We start from the raw sequence: 18,921 nt of genomic DNA, 5'->3' as shown, positions 1-18,921 counted from the left end.
ATGTCGAGAGGATAGTGCATATTTGCGAAAAGAAGATGACAGGTAGGTGTATGGGTAGGGTTTGTAGAAAATATAAGATCTTAGGGAATATTATTATTTTAATCAGTGCTCTTCTGCCAAACCATGAGGCGAATGGCGTTTCCCAGGAGTCTAATAGGGCTTGTATTTGCGTAGGCATACTTAGGAAATTACAAACCTAAAAGTGTTGCTAAAAAAACAACCATAGAATGCCCAGTATATTTAAAAATATATATTTCCCATATCATCACCATGACGGCCACAAGGAGAGATTGACCCATGACCTCTGTGGGGGCAGGAAACAGAGAAGAGGTTAAATTGCCCCCTCCCACCACCGCACCTCAGTGTTCCTGTCCCCACTGTGGCCAGGGTCAGAGAAGAGTCTCCCTGCGGCGGCAGGGAGATGAAGATAGGATTTTGTTTTTTATTTTTTAGTTGTCTCCAGGGGCCTCCTGGTTACCTGAGGCTCATCGGAGCTCCCCCAGTCCGCCGGCGGCCGCGTGCTCATGCTGGGCTGGGGGGTATCGGGAGGACTCGCTCCGGCTGGTCTGGAGCCTGCTCCCGGGCCGCAATTCTCCTCCTCCTCCTCCCCTGTGGGTCGGGCTGGTAGCGGCCGGCGTGTGCGCACGCCGACGTCGGTGACGTCACTTCCGGGTTCGGCCGCAACCCGGAAGTAAAGCGCAGGAGCAGAGCAGTTTGAATAAAAGGCGGGAGCTGCCATAAGGACGCTGATCTGAGGTCTGTGAGTACTGCAGCTGCATTTTACCCTACAGAATGTCAGGTCCTGAGGTACAAACTGTTATGGAGCTGGATGCTCCCCCTCTGCCTCCTGTAAGTATCCCTCTGGGGAGCCGCTTGTCTTATGGCACGATATTCTTTCTTTGCCAAGGCCTTATTTTCTGATACCGCTATTTCCATATCTGTTTCAGGCTAAAGAGGCGCAAAAAAAGCTTAAAAAACCTCCTCGCTGCATCTCTTGTGCAAGGAAACTGCCTGACGATTATGGAAAGAAGCTTTGTAAAGCATGTATTTCTGATGTAATCCAGGAGGAACAGTCGTCCCTTATGGAAAATATCAGATCGGTGGTTCAGGAAGAAATTCGGGCCGCTAGAGTTGCTCAGTCTGATCCCCAGGACGAGCCTTCTCGCAAGCGTCCGCGTTCCAGGATTTTTTCTTCCGGATCCGAGGACGCAGGCGATAAAGCTTCTACCTCCACGCAGTGGGAGGATGATCCATCTCTCTCTGAGGGGGAGGTATACGAAAATAATAAGAAGTTTTATTTTTCCTCGGAGGAGATGAATGACTTGTTAAAGGCAGTCAGAGCAACAATGGGGATTGAAGAGACCCCTAGGTCCGTTTCTATTCAGGACGAAATGTTTGGGGGACTCAAGGTGAAAAAATCCAGGGTCTTCCCCATAAACGAGCACATTAGACAAATGATTCTGGAGGAATGGTCAGAACCTGAGAAACGATTGGGGATTTCCAAAGAGTTTAAAAATCGATTATTATTCGACCCCTCTCAGTCTAAGCTGTTTGACGGGACCCCTAAAGTTGACGTGCAGGTGGCAAAGGTTAACAAAAAAACTGCCCTGCCGTTTGAGGATGCTGCCCAATTGAAGGACACCATGGAGCGAAAGGCAGATGCCCTTTTAAGGAAAGCTTGGGAGGCCTCCATGTTTAACATCAAGACCAACATTGCGGCAACATCGGTAGCCAGGTCTATGTACCTGTGGTTAGGGGAACTTGAGAACCACCTAAGCAGGAAGACCTCCAGGGAAGAGATCCTGCAGTCCATACCGCTACTCAAATCAGCTACAGGGTTCCTGGCAGATGCATCTGCTGAGTCTATCAGATTCGGTGCTAGGGAGGCAGGGTTGTCCAATGCGGCTCGTCGGACTTTGTGGATGAAGTCCTGGTCGGGCGATAGAATCTCTAAGCTAAAACTGATATCCATCCCCTTTTCAGGAGAATATGTATTCGGGCCGGTCCTAGACGAGATACTTGAGAAGGCGGCCGACAAGAAAAAGGGATTCCCAGAGGAAAGGTCCTTTAGGAAGAATCAGTCCTTTCGGTCCTACGGCGGACAGAATAAGTCTGTTAGAGGGAAAGGCAAGTCAGGCCGCTGGTCTTATCCCAAAGGGGGTAGAGGAAGGAGCTTCCTTCTCAAGCCCCAGTCCAAATCTGAGGACAAACATTGACGCCGTTGTAGGGGGGAGACTGAAGGATTTCCTGGGTCCATGGTCATTAACATCAAGAAATCCCTGGGCCCTGGACATCATTCAGCAAGGTTACAGGATCGAGTTCACCTCTCTCCCCCCTGCAAGATTCGTCATCACGAGGTTGCCTACCAGACTCTCCAACCTAAACATCTTTCAAGGAGTCCAGGACTTGGTGAAGAAGGGTGCTGTAATCCCGGTCCCCGCATCTCAGAGGGGTCAGGGGTACTATTCAACCCTATTCTTAGTAAGGAAAAAGGAAGGAGACTTCCGGACCATCATAAACTTAAAACAACTGAACAAGTTTATTCTTTACAGGAAGTTCAAGATGGAGTCTCTCAGATCCTTAGTGCCGTTGATAAAGCTAGGGGCATTTATGTGCTCGATCGACCTGAAAGATGCCTATCTGCACGTCCCCATTCACCCAGATCACCAGAGGTTTCTAAGGTTTGCTGTCCTAGACCCTTCCAATCGGATTTGTCATTTCCAGTTTATAGCACAGCCCTTCGGGATTTCAGCCGCTCCAAGGCTCTTCACCAAACTTGTGGTAGAGATGATAGCCCCTCTCAGACAGGAGGGATTAAATATAGTGCCATATCTGGACGATTTCCTAGTCATAGCGGACTCAAAAGATCTCCTGCTGTCGGACCTGGAAGTATTTCTGTCCCGCCTATCTCAACTAGGTTGGATAGTGAACGAACCCAAGTCAATGTTGGTTTCATCCCAGAAGGTGAGATTTCTGGGAGTTACTCTAGACTCCGTAACTCAGTCAACCTTTCTTCCACAGAGCAAAATCCAGTCCCTGATAAACAAGGTGAGGCGCTTCCAACGGGGGAAAAAATGCTCAGTGAGGGAAGCAATGAGCCTAATCGGCCTCCTAACCTCCTGTATACCCTCGGTCGAGTGGGCACAGGCTCACTGCCGTGTGAAGTCCCTCTCATGGTGGACGAAGGAGAGGAATCTGTCCCAGGGAGTCCCATGGATCAGGTCACCGTCGATTACCGTCTTCACGGACGCCAGCCAATCCGGTTGGGGAGCAAAAATCGACAGAGCCTATTTCCAAGGAACGTGGAAGCGTCTGATATCTGCTCAGTCTTCAAATTTCAGGGAGCTGTATGCAGTAAGAGAAGCCCTTCTCGCCGCCAAGCAATTGATACGAAATCAGCACGTGAAGGTCCTATCGGACAACGTGACTGTGGTCTCCTACCTAAAACACCAGGGGGGTACTCGATCAAGGAGACTCCAGAGTATCTCAGAGGAGATCTTCTCCTTTGCAGAAAAGGAACTAAACTCCATCTCAGCAATGCACCTGAAGGGATCCCTGAATCTAGAAGCTGACTTTTTGAGCAGACAGGTAATAGATCATACAGAGTGGGCACTGAACCCAGAGGTCTTCAATATGCTAACCCGAAGATGGGGGCTTCCTACAATAGACCTGTTTGCATCAAGGAGAAATACGAAGGTGCAAACATTCTGCTCCCTAAATGCTGGGGACCATCCCTGGAGAGTAGACGCCTTCTCCCTAAAATGGTGCTGGGATCTAGGGTACGCATTCCCTCCATTGCCGCTCATCCCGAGGGTCATTCAGAAGATTCAGGAGGGGAGAACCACGGTAATACTGATCGCTCCGTTCTGGCCCAAGAGGAGTTGGTTCGCCCCTCTATTAAAGCTAGCAATAGACGAACCAGTGAGACTCCCACTCAGGGGGGACATCCTATACCAGGGTCCTTTGCTACATCCTCATCCGGAGTTCCTGAAGCTCACGGCTTGGATCCTGAGGTCTCCCTCTTAAGGTCTCAGGGCCTGTCAGACCAGGTTATAGCCACCCTGAGATGTTCTAGGAAAAAGGTCACTTCAGCGATATACCTGAAGATCTGGAAGAGATTCTGCTCATGGTCGGGCGAGGAAAATCCAAATTCCGTGGGGCCCAGTATCCAGAAAATTCTGGAATTTCTACAAAAGGGCCTGGACATGGGCCTTTCTCCATCCACTTTAAAGGTTCAAGTTTCGGCATTGAGCGCCTTCTTTGATTCCGACCTGGCAGACCATAGATGGATCAAACGATTCATTAGAGCTGCACGTAGACTGAGACCCACACTTATGTCCCGCAGCCCAACCTGGGACTTAAATTTAGTTCTCAACAATCTTATGTGTTCCCCATTTGAGCCGTTGGAGGATTGTTCAATCAAGTTGCTTTCATTTAAGACTGCCTTTCTTATAGCAATTACCTCTGCCAAGAGACTGGGAGAGATTCAGGCTCTCTCCATTAGGGAACCATACCTTACCATCACTGAGGATAAGATTGTGCTTAAACTAGACCCAGGTTTCCTGCCAAAGGTGGCCTCAGACCGCAACAGAGGCCAGGAGATCCTTCTTCCATCCTTCTTCAACAATCCCAAGGATCAGGAAGAAGAGCAATTTCATTTCCTTGACGTTAGGCGTGCAGTTATTAGATACTTGGAAGCCACTAGGGACTTCAGGAAGTCTGACAGTCTGCTTGTCCAATTTGCTGGAAGGAATAAGGGATCCAGGGCCTCAAAATCCTCCATTGCAAGATGGATTAAGGACACTATTACCTTATGTTATAAGAACCAGAATCTGGATCCTCCTTCCAATATTAGAGCCCACTCTACCAGAGCTGTATCTACTACCTTCGCTGAAAGAGCAGGGGCCTCCCTGGATGATATATGCAGGGCCGCCTCCTGGTCTAGTATTCACACATTTGTGAAACATTACCGTTTGGACTTGTCTGGAACCTCTGGCCTCTCTTTTGGTCAGAAGGTTCTCCAGGCGGTTGCCCCCACCCATAAAAAATAATTTTATAACTCTCCTTGTGGCCGTCATGGTGATGATATGGGAAAACCGGAATTAGACTTACCGGTAATTCAGTTTCCATGAAATCACCATGACGGCCCATACATTCCCTCCCTTCTTTTGTTGAAATTTTGTTTTTCACCGGTATTTTTCTGGTATGGTGTAATACTGGGAAATACTAGGACACTTCTGGCACTTTGGAACACTGAGGTGCGGTGGTGGGAGGGGGCAATTTAACCTCTTCTCTGTTTCCTGCCCCCACAGAGGTCATGGGTCAATCTCTCCTTGTGGCCGTCATGGTGATTTCATGGAAACTGAATTACCGGTAAGTCTAATTCCGTTTTTTTTGTCATAAATAGATCATGATTACACAGATATAAAAGATTACACAAAATTTATTTGAAGAAGTCAGCAGAAAACCTGGATGCCGTAGTCCCCAGGCCGGTGTCTCAGTGACCCGCCAAAAAGGTGCAACACATGTCAGGTGTATGTATAGTATGCAGTGGGGTGATTCACAGGTAAGCGGTATCTGGTACTAACCACTAAAAGTAACTGTGATCATCACTCCATTGCATAGCCACTAAGCGAGTATATAGGTGTAGGGCCCTAAGTGATACATAAATGGTAGCAAAAAAAGTAACATAGTATCTATCTAAAGTACCCAAATAAATAAGTCCCCATACACCAAACCATCTAATGAAGGCTATAGGCAAAACTCGCCCATAGGCACCTGTTGGAAAATCATAACATACCCAGAGACATGATGGAGGGCAGAGACAACAGACCCAGGACAGGCTGGAAACCCCGACGCGCATTTCGCCTCAGCTTCGTCAGGAGGTTGATGAAGTGTGGTCATGTCCCCCTCTTTATACCCCCCATGTAGCTTAGAGGTATAGACTAATTGCATATCGCAGCTGATACTTATTTATTGAGCGCTTGTGCCTGGTGATATGCACCGAGTAGATCATAGAGGCGCTGCATTCATCAGGAGGAGGGGTGGAACGCAAGCCATGCGTTCCAGCCTGCCTCCAAAGGAAACGTAGCGGCGTCCCCACGTGACCCGGCGCACAGCGCATCACAGCCCAGCGCTGTATCAGCCAATCCAGCGTGAGTAATATCCGGCTATGATAATATCAGAACCTATTTGTACATGTCAAACAGATGAATTCACACCATACCTGGAAGCTACATGGGGGGTATAAAGAGGGGGCCATGACCACACTTCATCAACCTCCTGACGAAGCAGAGGCGAAACGCGCCTCTGGGTTTCCAGCCTGTCCTTTGTCCGTTGTCTCTGCCCTCCATCATGTCTCTGGGTATGTTATGATTTTCCAACAGGTGCCTATGGGCGAGTTTTGCCTATAGCCTTCATTAGATGGTTTGGTGTATGGGGACTTATTTAGTTGGGTACTTTAGATAGATACTATGTTACTTTTTTTGCTACAATTTATGTATCACTTAGGGCCCTACACCTATATACTCGCTTAGTGGCTATGCAATGGAGTGATGATCACAGTTACTTTTAGTGGTTAGTACCAGATACCGCTTACCTGTGAATCACCCCACTGCATACTATACATACACCGGACACGTGTTACACCTTTTTGGCGGGTCACTGAGACACCGGCCGGGGGCATCCAGGTTTTCTGCTGACTTCTTCAAATACATTTTGTGTAATCTTTTATATCTGTGTAATCATGATCTATTTATGACAAAATAAAGTATATATATTTTTAAATATACTGGGCATTCTATGGTTGTTTTTTAGCAACACTTTTAGGTTTGTATGTTTGGTTTTCCGTTTGCCCTACCCTACAGCATTGTAGTGAGGCCTTTTTCTTTGGTTCTATACTTAGGAAATTAGCCTTGTAAAGGTTTGAAGGGTTTGAGGTAAGTTGTATCCCCAAAAATGTAATATGGTTGTTTGACCATTGAAAAGGGGAGTGAAGTTGTAAGAGTTGTTGGGTTCTGTGAATTTAGGGCTATGTTTAATACTTTTTTGAGAAATTTATGAGGAAGTTTGACATCTTTCCAAATTCATTCAAAATCGAATGAATAGCCGGCAGTGCCTGCTGAGAATTAGTGATAATGATCAATAGATCGTCAGCAAAGGCTGCAGTTTGGTGGTGTGTATCTCCAACTTGCATTCCCTCAATCCTGTTATCCTGTCTCAGTGTTTGCAGTAGGGCTTCAATGGTAAGTACAAAAAGTAAGGGGGACAAGGGGCAGCCTTGTCGGGTTCCATTGCGGATGATAAAGGGAGGGGACAAGGTAGAGTTAACTAAGACCTTTGCGAGGGGGTCTCTATACATTGGCATAACTGCGTTCACAAATTGGGGAGGTAAGCCGTATCTTGAGAGTGTCTTAGTCATAAATAACCAATCCACTCTGTCGAAAGCCTTTTCGGCGTTTGTTCCTAAAAGTATCAGGGGGATAGAGAGGGATTTTGCTCGGTATGTAATATTAATTAGGAGGGTTTTATTCATGCGCCCCTGTCTGCCTGCAACAAATCCAACTTGTTCCATGTTAATGAGTTTAGGGAGTAAGGGTTGTAGTCTGAGGGCCAACATTTTTGCATATAATTTTAAATCTACATTAAGTAGAGAAATGGGTCTGTAACTTGCACATGACGTTGGGTCCTACCCATCCTTGGGGATAATGGTAACTGTGGCTGTTAACATTTTGTGTGGTAAAGGTTTGTTTTGAAGGGCAGCGTTGCAGACAGAGAGTAGTTTGTGAAGTAAAATGGTTTGGAATGTTTTATAGTAAACTTGTGGTAGACCATCAGGTCCTGGGCTTTTACGGAGAGTGTTTTTTCTAATGGCTTGGGTCAGCTCTTCGATAGAAAAAGGGCGGAGTAACATGGCCGCTTCAGTATCCCCTCTATCTATCTATCTCTCGCTCCCTGGTCTCTTCTTCTTGTGGTGTGGCAGATCCACGTAAGTTATACAGTTGTTGATAGAATTAGCTAAAGAGCGCAGCAATTTGTTCTGTAGATAACAGCGGGCAAGATATAGCTGATTTAACATTATGGATGTAAGATTTAGCTTTCCTTTTTTTTTTTATTGGGATAGTACTTGAATTAAGCTGAGAGGTTTATTTTCACAGACCGGGTATTTAGTAAATTTCTTAGTTCTGTTCTGAGTGTCTCTAACTTGGTCAGATCTTCTGTTTTTAGGGATTTTTTTTGTGTTTTTGTTCCAGTATCTGGATCTGTGGATCTGGGTTGAGATATCTAAAATCAATGCCTCTTTTCTCTTATTTAGATATGATCCCAAGGAGATAAGATGACCCCTTACTACAGCCTTGTAAGCCTCCCAGACCACCCCCTCTGAAACATCTGGGGTTTCATTAAGACTGAAATATTTGTCTAATTTCCCTCTGATGTTATTGATATGGTCAGCGTTACCCAAAATTGTTTTGTTGAGGCACCACGCAGAGGATGGTCTAGGAAGGCCCCCAAGTGTTATATCCAGAAATAGTGGAGCATGATCGGAGAGCAATATGTTATCAATAAAGGCCTTTTTACAATGTGAGAGCAGGTGAGAGGGAGCAAGTAAGTAATCGAGCCTTTGATGGGATTTATGGGCTAATGAGAAAAAGGTGTAATCCTTCTCAGAAGGATGTAAAGTTCTCCATGTATCTAACAATCCTGCTTCTGCGATGAATCTATGGATTTTCTGGACTGTTAAATGAGACAAGGCTGACCTCCCTGTGGATGCATCTAGTCGTGGGTCAAGGATTACATTTAAGTCCCCACCCAGAACCTTCACCCCCCCTGAAAAATCACTAAAGAGTGTTAGTGTTTTTTTGAGCCATATATGTTGTAACTTGTTTGGAGTGTAAATATTACCAAACGTGTATGTTTGGTTCCCTATGTTGCCTTTTAGGAAAATGTATCTGCCCTCTTCATCTATTAAGGTCGAGAGCACTTCCAAGGGGAAATTTTTATGGATAACTATTGAGGTACCTTTTGTCAAAGAATTGGGTGCCACACTGTGGCACCATTGGTTGTATATGGATCTCAGCAAATTGGGGATGTGGTGTTTCTTGAAGTGGGTCTCTTGTAGCAGTACTACATCCACCTGATGTTTGCGCATGTGTTGGATGACTTGGCCTCTCTTGGACGGTGCTCTCAGACCTCGAACATTAAAGGAACATACATTAAGTGATGCCATCACAATTTAGAAGTGATAGTGGATACTTGTCTGAAGTGGACCTCGTCAAAGCAGACATGACTTTAAAAAGCATATTTTTAAAACATAACATTAAAGTTAAAGCATTAAATATAACAAATTCAAGTGACATGTCAAGGTGCAAAATATACTTATAGCTCACTTTCAGCACATTTTTAGCTACTTGTAATATGCTCAGGTTAAGTGACATATCAAGGAACTCGTGCCACAGACTAAGTGTATAAGGATCAGCCTGTGGAGATTATTAAGAGAGGGGGTCGGTGTGACCTTAAAGAAGGGTACGGCCAGGGAGTTAAAACATATCATAGAAGCAATGATAAGGGTAGAAGGATAGGACTGTTAACAATACTTAAATAGCTTATAGTAATGTATCTACACTATATCAGGGGCAGTATTATGAAAGCTTGGATTATTATCAATAATGCAAGGATATACTCATTCTGTATTGTCCTCTATTATTCTCCGGGGTGTTAGTTTGTCCAGCTTCATCTTCACCCGTTGTTGTTGTCTCAGAGGATGGGATGGCGTCCACGGAGCAATGAATGGGAGTGGCGGAAGGTCTGTCAGGTTCTGGGCTGCGTTCCAATGGCTCTATTTCTAGGGCTTGATATATGTTCTGCAGGTTTGCAGGTGATCGGATAGTTATTTTGCGTCCTGCGTTTTCCTCCAATCCCGAGCAGAGCTCACGCTGACATGTGCGCGCTGCTCCGATGCCAGTCTCCGCCCCACAACACGTTTAATGACACATGTATAATAACGGTGTTGTTCTAAATGCCTTTGTTGCAACTACCCATTATCTTGCAGTGCCATACCACATGTTCTGTTACAAGGTTATAATTAGTGATGAGCAAAGCGAGCTTCGGATTCTACATCTCAAGTCGCTTTGTTCAAAACTTCGGATTAATACTGTATGGAGATCTGTCTCCGCACAGTATTAAAATGTATGAGCTCCGATGAGCAAAGTCAGTTATTTGTGAAGTCGCACGAGACTTTGTTGAATAACTTTGGTAGTTGATTTTTAAAGTTTAACCCTTTAAGGACCCATGACGTAGCTGTACGTCATGGGTCCGATCCCTAAACATGGCGCCTGCTTGCAGCCATAAGGCTGATCGCATGCATCTTACCTTTCAGATGCCATGGTCAAATGTGACCGCGGCATCTGCGCAGACCGAAATCGGAAGTCGCGCGCTTCCGGTCCGGTAACAGCGTTCCCTGGCTGAGATGGGGGGACCTGTTACCTTGATCTAATTGACCGAAGACTCAAGCAGGCTTCAGAGTCAATTAGATGTATATATCAATACAGCAGCCTTGTATTGATATAGTGCAAATTAAGTCTTCAATGATAGCTATTTAGCCATCACTAATTAAATCAAATGATTGCCAGGTTTTGTCACTCAAGGTGACTTAAAAAAAGTTAAAAAAAAGTAAAAAAAAAAGAAAAGTTCAAATCACCCCCCTTTCCTTAAAAAAAAAAAAAATGCTTATCCAATAAAAAAATAAACATCATGGGCATCGCCGCTTGCAAAAAAGCCCATACTATTAAAATATAACAATATTAATGGCATACGGCAAATGGCGTAGCGGGGGAAAAATAAAAACAGCCAATTTGACATTTTTTGTCACTTCAACTACCTAATAACTTTTTTATAAAAAGTGATCAAAAAGTCGCACACACTTAAAATTTGTATCACTACAAAAAACAAATCGTTCCGCAGAAAATGAGCCCTCACACAGCCCTGTACTCATAGCCACAAAAAAGTTATAGGGGTCAGAATATGGTTATGAAAAAAAACTATTTTTTCCTCAAAGGTTGACATTTTTTTTTTTCAGTATTAAAACGCAAGAAAAATTATACAAGTGTGGTATCGTTGGAACCGTACTGACCTGAAGAATGAAAAAATAATAAAAAACCTTTCAGAATTGCGTTTTTTCCCAATTCTACCCCATTTAGAATTTTTTCCCTGCTCCCTATTACATGGTATGCAACCGTAGATGGTGCCATTAAAAAGTACTACTTTTCCAGCAAAAAATAAGCCCTCATAAGGCTATGTGAATGGGAAAAAATATTTAGGACTATGGGAAGGTGGGGAGTGAAAAACGAAAACACAAAAATGGAAAATGCCAGGGTCATTAAGGGGTTATAACTTGAAACCGAACTCTGCTTCGGTTCTGAGGTACCAGAATGGGTGCAAATTGACAAAACGTTGGATTGGTTTGGAGAACAAATTTTTGTAAAATGTGTAACAAATCCTATTCTTTTAGAATCGATTTGTTCATTTCTAAAGTATTGCATTTTTATTCACTATTTCTTGTGTTTTGTTCTATTGACTTCCATATTGTTTGGAACATGAATGACCACTAATTGTATCCTCTTGCTTCTTAACAATTATTAAATACACATGGATTGCATTTTTAATTTACTTTGAAGATATAACACCCTTTTAACTTTTTACTATTGTTTGTGCAGCCAAATTTTGGACAGCATAGAGTCTCAAGTACACAGTCGGTGTATGATGGTCCATCCTACTTGTCCTCTTCTCCTGGCCAGGCCATGATGCTGCGGCAAAAGTCTATTGGTAAGTAGGAATATAGGTTTATCTGCAGTCCTATGCAAAGCCAAGGTTAACACGATGCTACTAGAAGGGTTTAATGATGAGTGAAATAATGTGTGTGTTGTTTTAAGTAGCCATATCTGTGCTGTTGAAGACAAGGCTAAAATAGGCATCCACATTTAACCACCTCAGCTCCCCTAGCTTAAACCCCCTTAATGACCAGGCCACTTTTTACAATTCTGCACTACACTACTTTCACGGTTTATTGCTCGGTCATACAACTTACCACCCAAATGAATTTTACCTCCTTTTCTTCTCACTAATAGAGCTTTCATTTGGTGGTATTTCATTGCTGCTGAATATTTTTACTTTTTTTATATTAATCAAAATTTACCTAAATTTTTGGAAAAAAATTACATTTTTCACTTTCAGTTGTAAAATAAATTAAAAAATACATTTCTATATACATTTTTCTCTAAATGTATTGTTCTACATGTCTTTGATTAAAAAATGCAATAAGTGTATATTTATTGGTTTGGGTAAAAGTTATAGCGTTTACAAACTATGGTATAAAAATGTGAATTTCCGCATTTTGAAGCAGCTCTGACTTTCTGAGCACCTGTCATGTTTCCTGAGGTTCTACAATGCCCAGAAAGTAGAAACACCCCACAAATGACCCCATTTCGGAAAGTAGACACCCTAAGGTATTCGCTGATGGGCATAGTGAGTTCATGGAAGTTTTTATTTTTTTGTCACAAGTTAGCGGAAAATGATAATTTTTATTTTTTTTATTTTTTACAAAGTCTCATATTCCACTAACTTTTGACAAAAAATACAATTTTACATGAACTAACCATACCCCTCATGGAATACCTTGGGTTATCTTCTTTCCAAAATGGGGTCACTTGTGGGGTATTTATACTGCCCTGGCATTTTAGGGGCCCTAATGCACGAGAAGTAGTTTGGAATCCAAATTCGTAAAATGCCCTGTGAAATCCTGAAAGTACTCATTGGAAATTGGGCCCCTTTGCGCATCTTGGTTGCAAAAAAGTGTCACACATGTGGTATCGCCGTAGTCAGAAGAAGTAGGGCAATGTGTTTTGGGGTGTATTTACATATACCCATGCTGGGTGAGAGAAATATCTCTCTAAAAGTCAACTTTTCCCATTTTTTTATACAAAGTTGTCATTATAGAGAGATATTTCTCTCACCCAGCATGGTTATATGTAAAAAGACACCCCAAAACACATTGCCTAACTTCTCCTGAGTACGGCGATACCACATGTGTGACACTTTTTTGCAGCCAAGATGCGCAAAGGGGCCCAATTTCCTTTTAGGAGGGCATTTTTAGACATTTGGATTCCAGACTTCTTCTCGCGCTTTAGGGCCCCTAAAATGCCAGGGCAGTATAAATACCCCCCCCACATGTGACCCCATTTTGGAAAGAAGACACCCCAAGGTATTCCGTGAGGGGCATGGCGAGTTCATAGAAGTTGTTTTTTTGGGGGGCACAAGTTAGCGGAAATTGTTTTTTTGTTTTTTTTCTCACAAAGTCTCTCTTTCCGCTAACTTGTGACAAAAAACTCAATCTTTCATGGACTCACTATGCAGTGATCAGAAGAAAAAAAATTTGGTCACTGCAGTGGGGCGGACTGAACGCAAGTGTGAGCACAAGATCAGGCCTGATCGGGCGAACACTGCGTTTTTTTTAGAGCCTATAGAACATGTCCTATTCTTGTCCACAATTGCGAACAAGAAAAGGCATTTTCTATATAGTTCTGGCAATGTGGGGATCCGCAAAATTACAGGGCCGCCGCCAGGATGCGATCCTGCGTGCGGCGGTCCTGTACTGGTTAAGCCTACATTGTCTTAAATGGGAGAAATTCTTTAGTAATGTGGTGAACTTGTAAATAAAAAAATTTTTTAATCTTGTACCGTAAATGGCAGCCCTAGCAACTCTTACAAATTCACTTTTATCAGGTTTATGTTCTGAAATATCTAGCATCATAGCAGGCTTTATTATACACTTTTATGTTTAAAAATTTCCAGTACATTTTAAGAGGGCTTTATAATATGTTTTTATTCTTTTTTGTAGGTGCTGGGGATGATGAAAAGCCATTTTTGTCTGCTCCCCCCATGAAATTTAACCGCAGTCTTTCTGTTCCTAGCTCAGAAGACATACCCCCTCCGCCTACAACTTCTCCTCCTGATCCTCCATATAACACTGCACCTTCATCTGCAGCTAGGGTTAACCCAGCTGTAAGGTCTAACTTTAATCAAAGTGGAGATTCTAAATTGTTTTCCCCTACAATGAGACAAGAATCTAGTCTTTTTGACCAACAAATTATAGATGCATCTCAGAGACGTGAGAAGCTACAGCAGCTCTACCACCAAGATTCTGAACAAACTGCTGATGAACAGATCCGAATAGGAATGGCTTCAACAGCAAATATGAGAAACTGGCGGTCACAGACACAGGAGATGCGTTACTTTAATCTTCCTACTAGAGCAGCCAGTACAGCAATGTATGTACCAGCAAAAGCCGTGCGTCGAAAAGGCCAACTAGTGAAACAAGTAAAGGTAGAAAATGAACAACAGCAGCATTTGCAACAACAGCAGCATCAGCAGCAATACCAGTCTCATCACCAGCAGCAACAAACTAGCAAGTCACATGAAAAAAGTTCCATTCCTATACCTACAATCATTATTAAAGCCCCATCGACCAGTAGTAGTGGAAGGAGTAGCCAAGGTAGTAGTATGGAGGCTGAAACCCAGCCAGACCCTATTCCATCTCTGCAATTACGTGATAATATTGACTTTACAAGCCAGTTTGGAGCAGCCATTGTCGGTGCAGCACGGCGGGACCGTGAGTGGTTTAATGAAGCCCGCCGAAAATCTGCTCTTTTTCTTTCCACAGACGAAGACACAGAGCCCACACCTGCCCCAAGGTTGAAGCATTCTAAGTCTATTGATGAGGGTATGTTTTCTAGTGAACCATACATGCATTTAAATGTTCCCACAAATTTTGGCGCACCTGTGAATAGAGATGTTACTAGTGGATACGCCTACCAGTCAAAAACTGGCAAGGGCTATGGCCCTAGTACCACTAGCGCATTTAGTTCTGCATGTTCCACTTTTTTACCACAGCTACAATCATGCTCCAGTCCAATGACAATATCCAATGTCAATTCAGTTGGAGGAGGCAGTCCACTTATACATCCCCTGACTGGGAAAATACTGGATCCTAGTTCTCCTTTAGGTCTTGCTTTAGCAGCACGAGAAAGAGCTTTAAAAGAGTCACAACAGCATAGTAGAAGTGAATTAGAAGAGAGAAAGTCCCGTCCATCTTCTCCACGTTTTCCAGAACAAAAGTCTCCAATAGAGTCCCGAAGCAGCTCTCCACATAGACTCTGGGAGTCAGGACCCACAAAAAGAAAAGAGATAGATTTCAAGCCATGTATGGTATCCCCAACTGGTGAAAGAAAGTCAGATGAGAGTTCTGGCCACCGGTCTCCTGCTCTATTGCTGCTTCAAGGTGTAGAACATGGTAAAGCCTGGGAAAAGAGGACTGAAGGCCAAGAAAAAATAGAACTGCATGTGCGCTTCATGGAGAACTCCACCCACAAAGATGAAGAAGATCATAATAAGATTTCCTTATGTAAGGAAGTAAAAAATGAAAGACAAAGAGCCAACCCAACTATGAATCATGCCCCATTACCTAGCGCAAATTTAGAAACACATGAATCCAATTCCAAGGAGAATGGGCTACCATTATTAGTCTTGCCTCCCCCAGCCCCTTCAATTGATGTTGATGATGATTTTTTATTTACTGAGCCTCTCCCTCCACCATTAGAATTTTCAAACAGTTTTGATAAGCCTGATTCACCTCCAGGGGCATCAGGTGGAACATCTACCCTTCCACCTCCTGTTCCTCCACCACCTCCTGACTCTGTTGGCACTCCTGCTCTAGACTCTACGACTTCTAGTCTCACTTCTTATGACAGCGAAGTAGCCAACTTAACCCAGGGGACACCAGAACTTAAAGAACCTCATGTCAATTTCTCGTCTGTTGTGTCGTCAATTCAAATACCAGCATCAGACACTATAGAGACAGTAACTGATTCTGGCATTGAAGAGATTGATAGTCGAAGCAGCAGTGATCACCATCTAGAGACTATTAGTAGTGTCTCAACATTATCAAGTATGTCTGGACTTTCAACAGAAGGAACAGAACTATTGGACACTTACATAACTTATCTAGATGGACAAGCATTTAGTGCTGATAAGCCTGTTGTCCAAAATAAGATTCGTTCAAGGACATTTCCAAGTAGAACACCTGGACTACTTAGAGATCCCATTACTGCCACCAGTACCACCATTTCTGTTTCTCCCTCTGCAGAAAATGTCTTCACACTGACACCATCTAAAGGACCCTCACTCTGTGCTCCTTCAGAGCCAGCAAAGGATTCTCATAGAAAATCTCCCACGCTCCCATGGGAGGACTACTCCCAGGAAAAACTCTCTTCGGTATCTACAGTTAAATCAAATATGATGACTGAGTTAAGTTCAAAGATTCAGCATATGAGTGGAGTTTCATGGTCCAGGCCACCAGAATCTGCAGTATCATTTACACCTGAAAGGCCCACTTCACTGCAGAGACACAGGTAGGTTCAATGGGTTGTTGTGGGAAAATGCTTTATTCCCCAGTTGAATTTTAGCTTCTTCTTGACTTACCAGTGAAATGTCTACTTTGATTAAAGCAATATTCGGGCTTCACAATACTGAAAGACTATATTGTGATATTTGCCACCTGTAGACAGTACAGCTTCTGAGTTGTTGCTTATTAGTACAGAGAAGGGTTCTGGTTTCCTGTGCCACATGAAACCTTGATGATAATTTCTACTCCTTTCAGTGATCCTGCTAGGATTCTTAAACACAATGCTCCCTAGGAAAACTATTCAAAATAGTATATTCATGGCTACCCTGTAAGAAAATGTCAGACACCTTAAAGAGCCTTGAAACTTGACAGCTTATCAGCCAAACAAGAGATTCTTTCCTGTAGACAGCACTGTTTCAGGATGTCAGTGTTGTGATTGGTTGTATAAGATGCTTTGCAAATACTGACTATTTTGCACACTTTTCCTAGACAGCATTACTGTTAAAGAGATAATTAAAAAATCTTTGACAACACTGACAATGTCTTAAAATGATAATAAGAAAAAGATTTATATACTTGGTACTCACCCATTTTCCAAGTCACATTCCCTGTGGAGATGGTCCAGTCTTCCCACCACTGTTTGCTTCCAAACAGTAGTAGTGATGTGTCTGAATATGCCTTGTGACTGCTGAGTCCTATCACTGTCCTCACCTTTTAATAGCTAAGGACAGTAATTGGTTGCAACAGTCAAGACATTATAGGGGTTGTCCAGGATATTTAATTATCTTGTGTAACCCATTTAACACTTCCTACTATGTGGAAGTAAAAGTGGAAGGAAGAGCCATACTGATGAGGAGCATCAGTGTGGTCTACAGATTACTCTGGCTTAGCTGTAAACCATAGGGGCTGGACAGTGACTAACAGGGTATTCATTTACAGAAGACACTTCTAGAGGAGACTTTATTCTTTCATATTCCTTGAGAATTTTCTTCATAGACTATTACTTGCAATTGCATTTGCTCACTGAATGTATTGTTATACAGTAGCATACGTTTTTCATAGATACTTTGTAAACTACTGTAGTAGAGGTATTTTATTATTTTGCTATTTTTTTCTGTCTTGCTTTTCTTTTATAGGATAGTTGATGATTCTGCTGCTTCATTGATTTCTTCTAAACCCGTGAGCAGTTTATTTCATAACTGGCCTAAGTCTCCACAGCCTGCTCAAAAACACCCCAAAAGTGTGGATTTTGACATACGTCCTACCTTGAGAAGAGCACCAAGCCCATCAACCTTGCCCACGGAGCACAAAATAAGCCCAACTCCACGTCCTTCTTCTCTACCCATCTTGCCTTCTGCCCCTGTTTACACAGGGGTCTTTGACCTAAGAGGCTCCCCTACAGCTGGAGGAGATGCTTTCCCTGGCTTCCAAACGGGCAGTCGGTCCTTATCTCCAACTCATTTCATTCTACCCCCCACTGAGAAACCATTTGCCTCTAAGCCCATTCACTTTTGGACAAAATATGATGTGGCTGATTGGTTGGACTACTTAAATCTTGGTGAACACCGAGAACATTTCTTAGACAATGAAATTGATGGCAGTCACTTACCATCCCTGACAAAGGAGGATTACATTGACCTGGGTGTTACAAGAGTCGGCCATCGAATGAACATTGACCGAGCTCTGAAATTTTTCTTGGAGAGGTGATTTCAAGTCATTTGGTTCCTAGTTACTTCATCTTGCATCCATACCCTCAAACCTAAAAAGGTTTGGTACAAGGTCCTAGAAGAGAAGAGTATGAATGTACTTTACTTTGAGTCAAATTGAAAAAAAAAGCTAAGCAAGAACAATCTTCTAATATATATATATATATATATATATATATATATATATATATTTAGTATATATCATGCACATAATGATGATTGATTCACCAGCTGCTTATTTTACTATAAGGGGGCAATGAAGGCTTCATCTTGAGCCATGAAGTACATTTGGGAGCCGGAGGCACTTACAGTATGAATCGGGAAATCACTCTAGCACTGTAGTGTTCCATTTTCACTATGCCCCATTCTGTTTCTTGCATCTTTTTTGTCAACATAGAATGCAGTATTATAGACAGAAGGTTAAATGCATTGCTTTGCAAGAGATTTAAATACTACTGTAAGAGGGGAGAAAGAAGCAACAGAAGAGTAAAACTTAAGCAGAGTCTTCCCTAAAGCTGTGGATATGTGTGTGCATTGCAAAATAGTGGTTGTATACAAACATCTAACCAAACGGAAGCTAAGTGCCGCCAACCTAACTTTTATTTTATTTTAGGCTGCCATCTTATCACAACTGTTTCATTTGATAACATGCTACTCCCACTCTTATTGAGGTGACCTAATGAGGTTTACTAATTGAACTGTGTAGGACTGATATTATTACAAAGAACACTGGTTTACTGATCCTCTCCATCATTATCTAAT

The 18,921-nt window shown here is 42.9% G+C and overlaps 1 protein-coding gene across 1 annotated transcript in view; it reads left to right on the top strand.

Annotated features, from left to right (window-relative positions):
- SHANK1 (SH3 and multiple ankyrin repeat domains 1) overlaps positions 1–18,160 on the top strand; it is a 511,391-nt gene extending 493,231 nt beyond the window's left edge. The window contains exons 22-24 of the mRNA XM_044281565.1: positions 11,712–11,820; positions 13,892–16,460; positions 17,590–18,160. Coding sequence (XP_044137500.1) covers positions 11,712–11,820; positions 13,892–16,460; positions 17,590–18,160 — 3,249 coding nt within the window. The remainder of the gene's footprint in view (positions 1–11,711; positions 11,821–13,891; positions 16,461–17,589) is intronic.
- Positions 18,161–18,921: the final 761 nt, after the last annotated feature.

The sequence above is a fragment of the Bufo gargarizans genome, chromosome 2 (assembly GCF_014858855.1).
Source record: "Bufo gargarizans isolate SCDJY-AF-19 chromosome 2, ASM1485885v1, whole genome shotgun sequence".
NCBI classification, from domain to species: Eukaryota; Metazoa; Chordata; class Amphibia; order Anura; family Bufonidae; genus Bufo; species Bufo gargarizans.
This window is presented reverse-complemented; position numbering and strand designations above follow the sequence as displayed.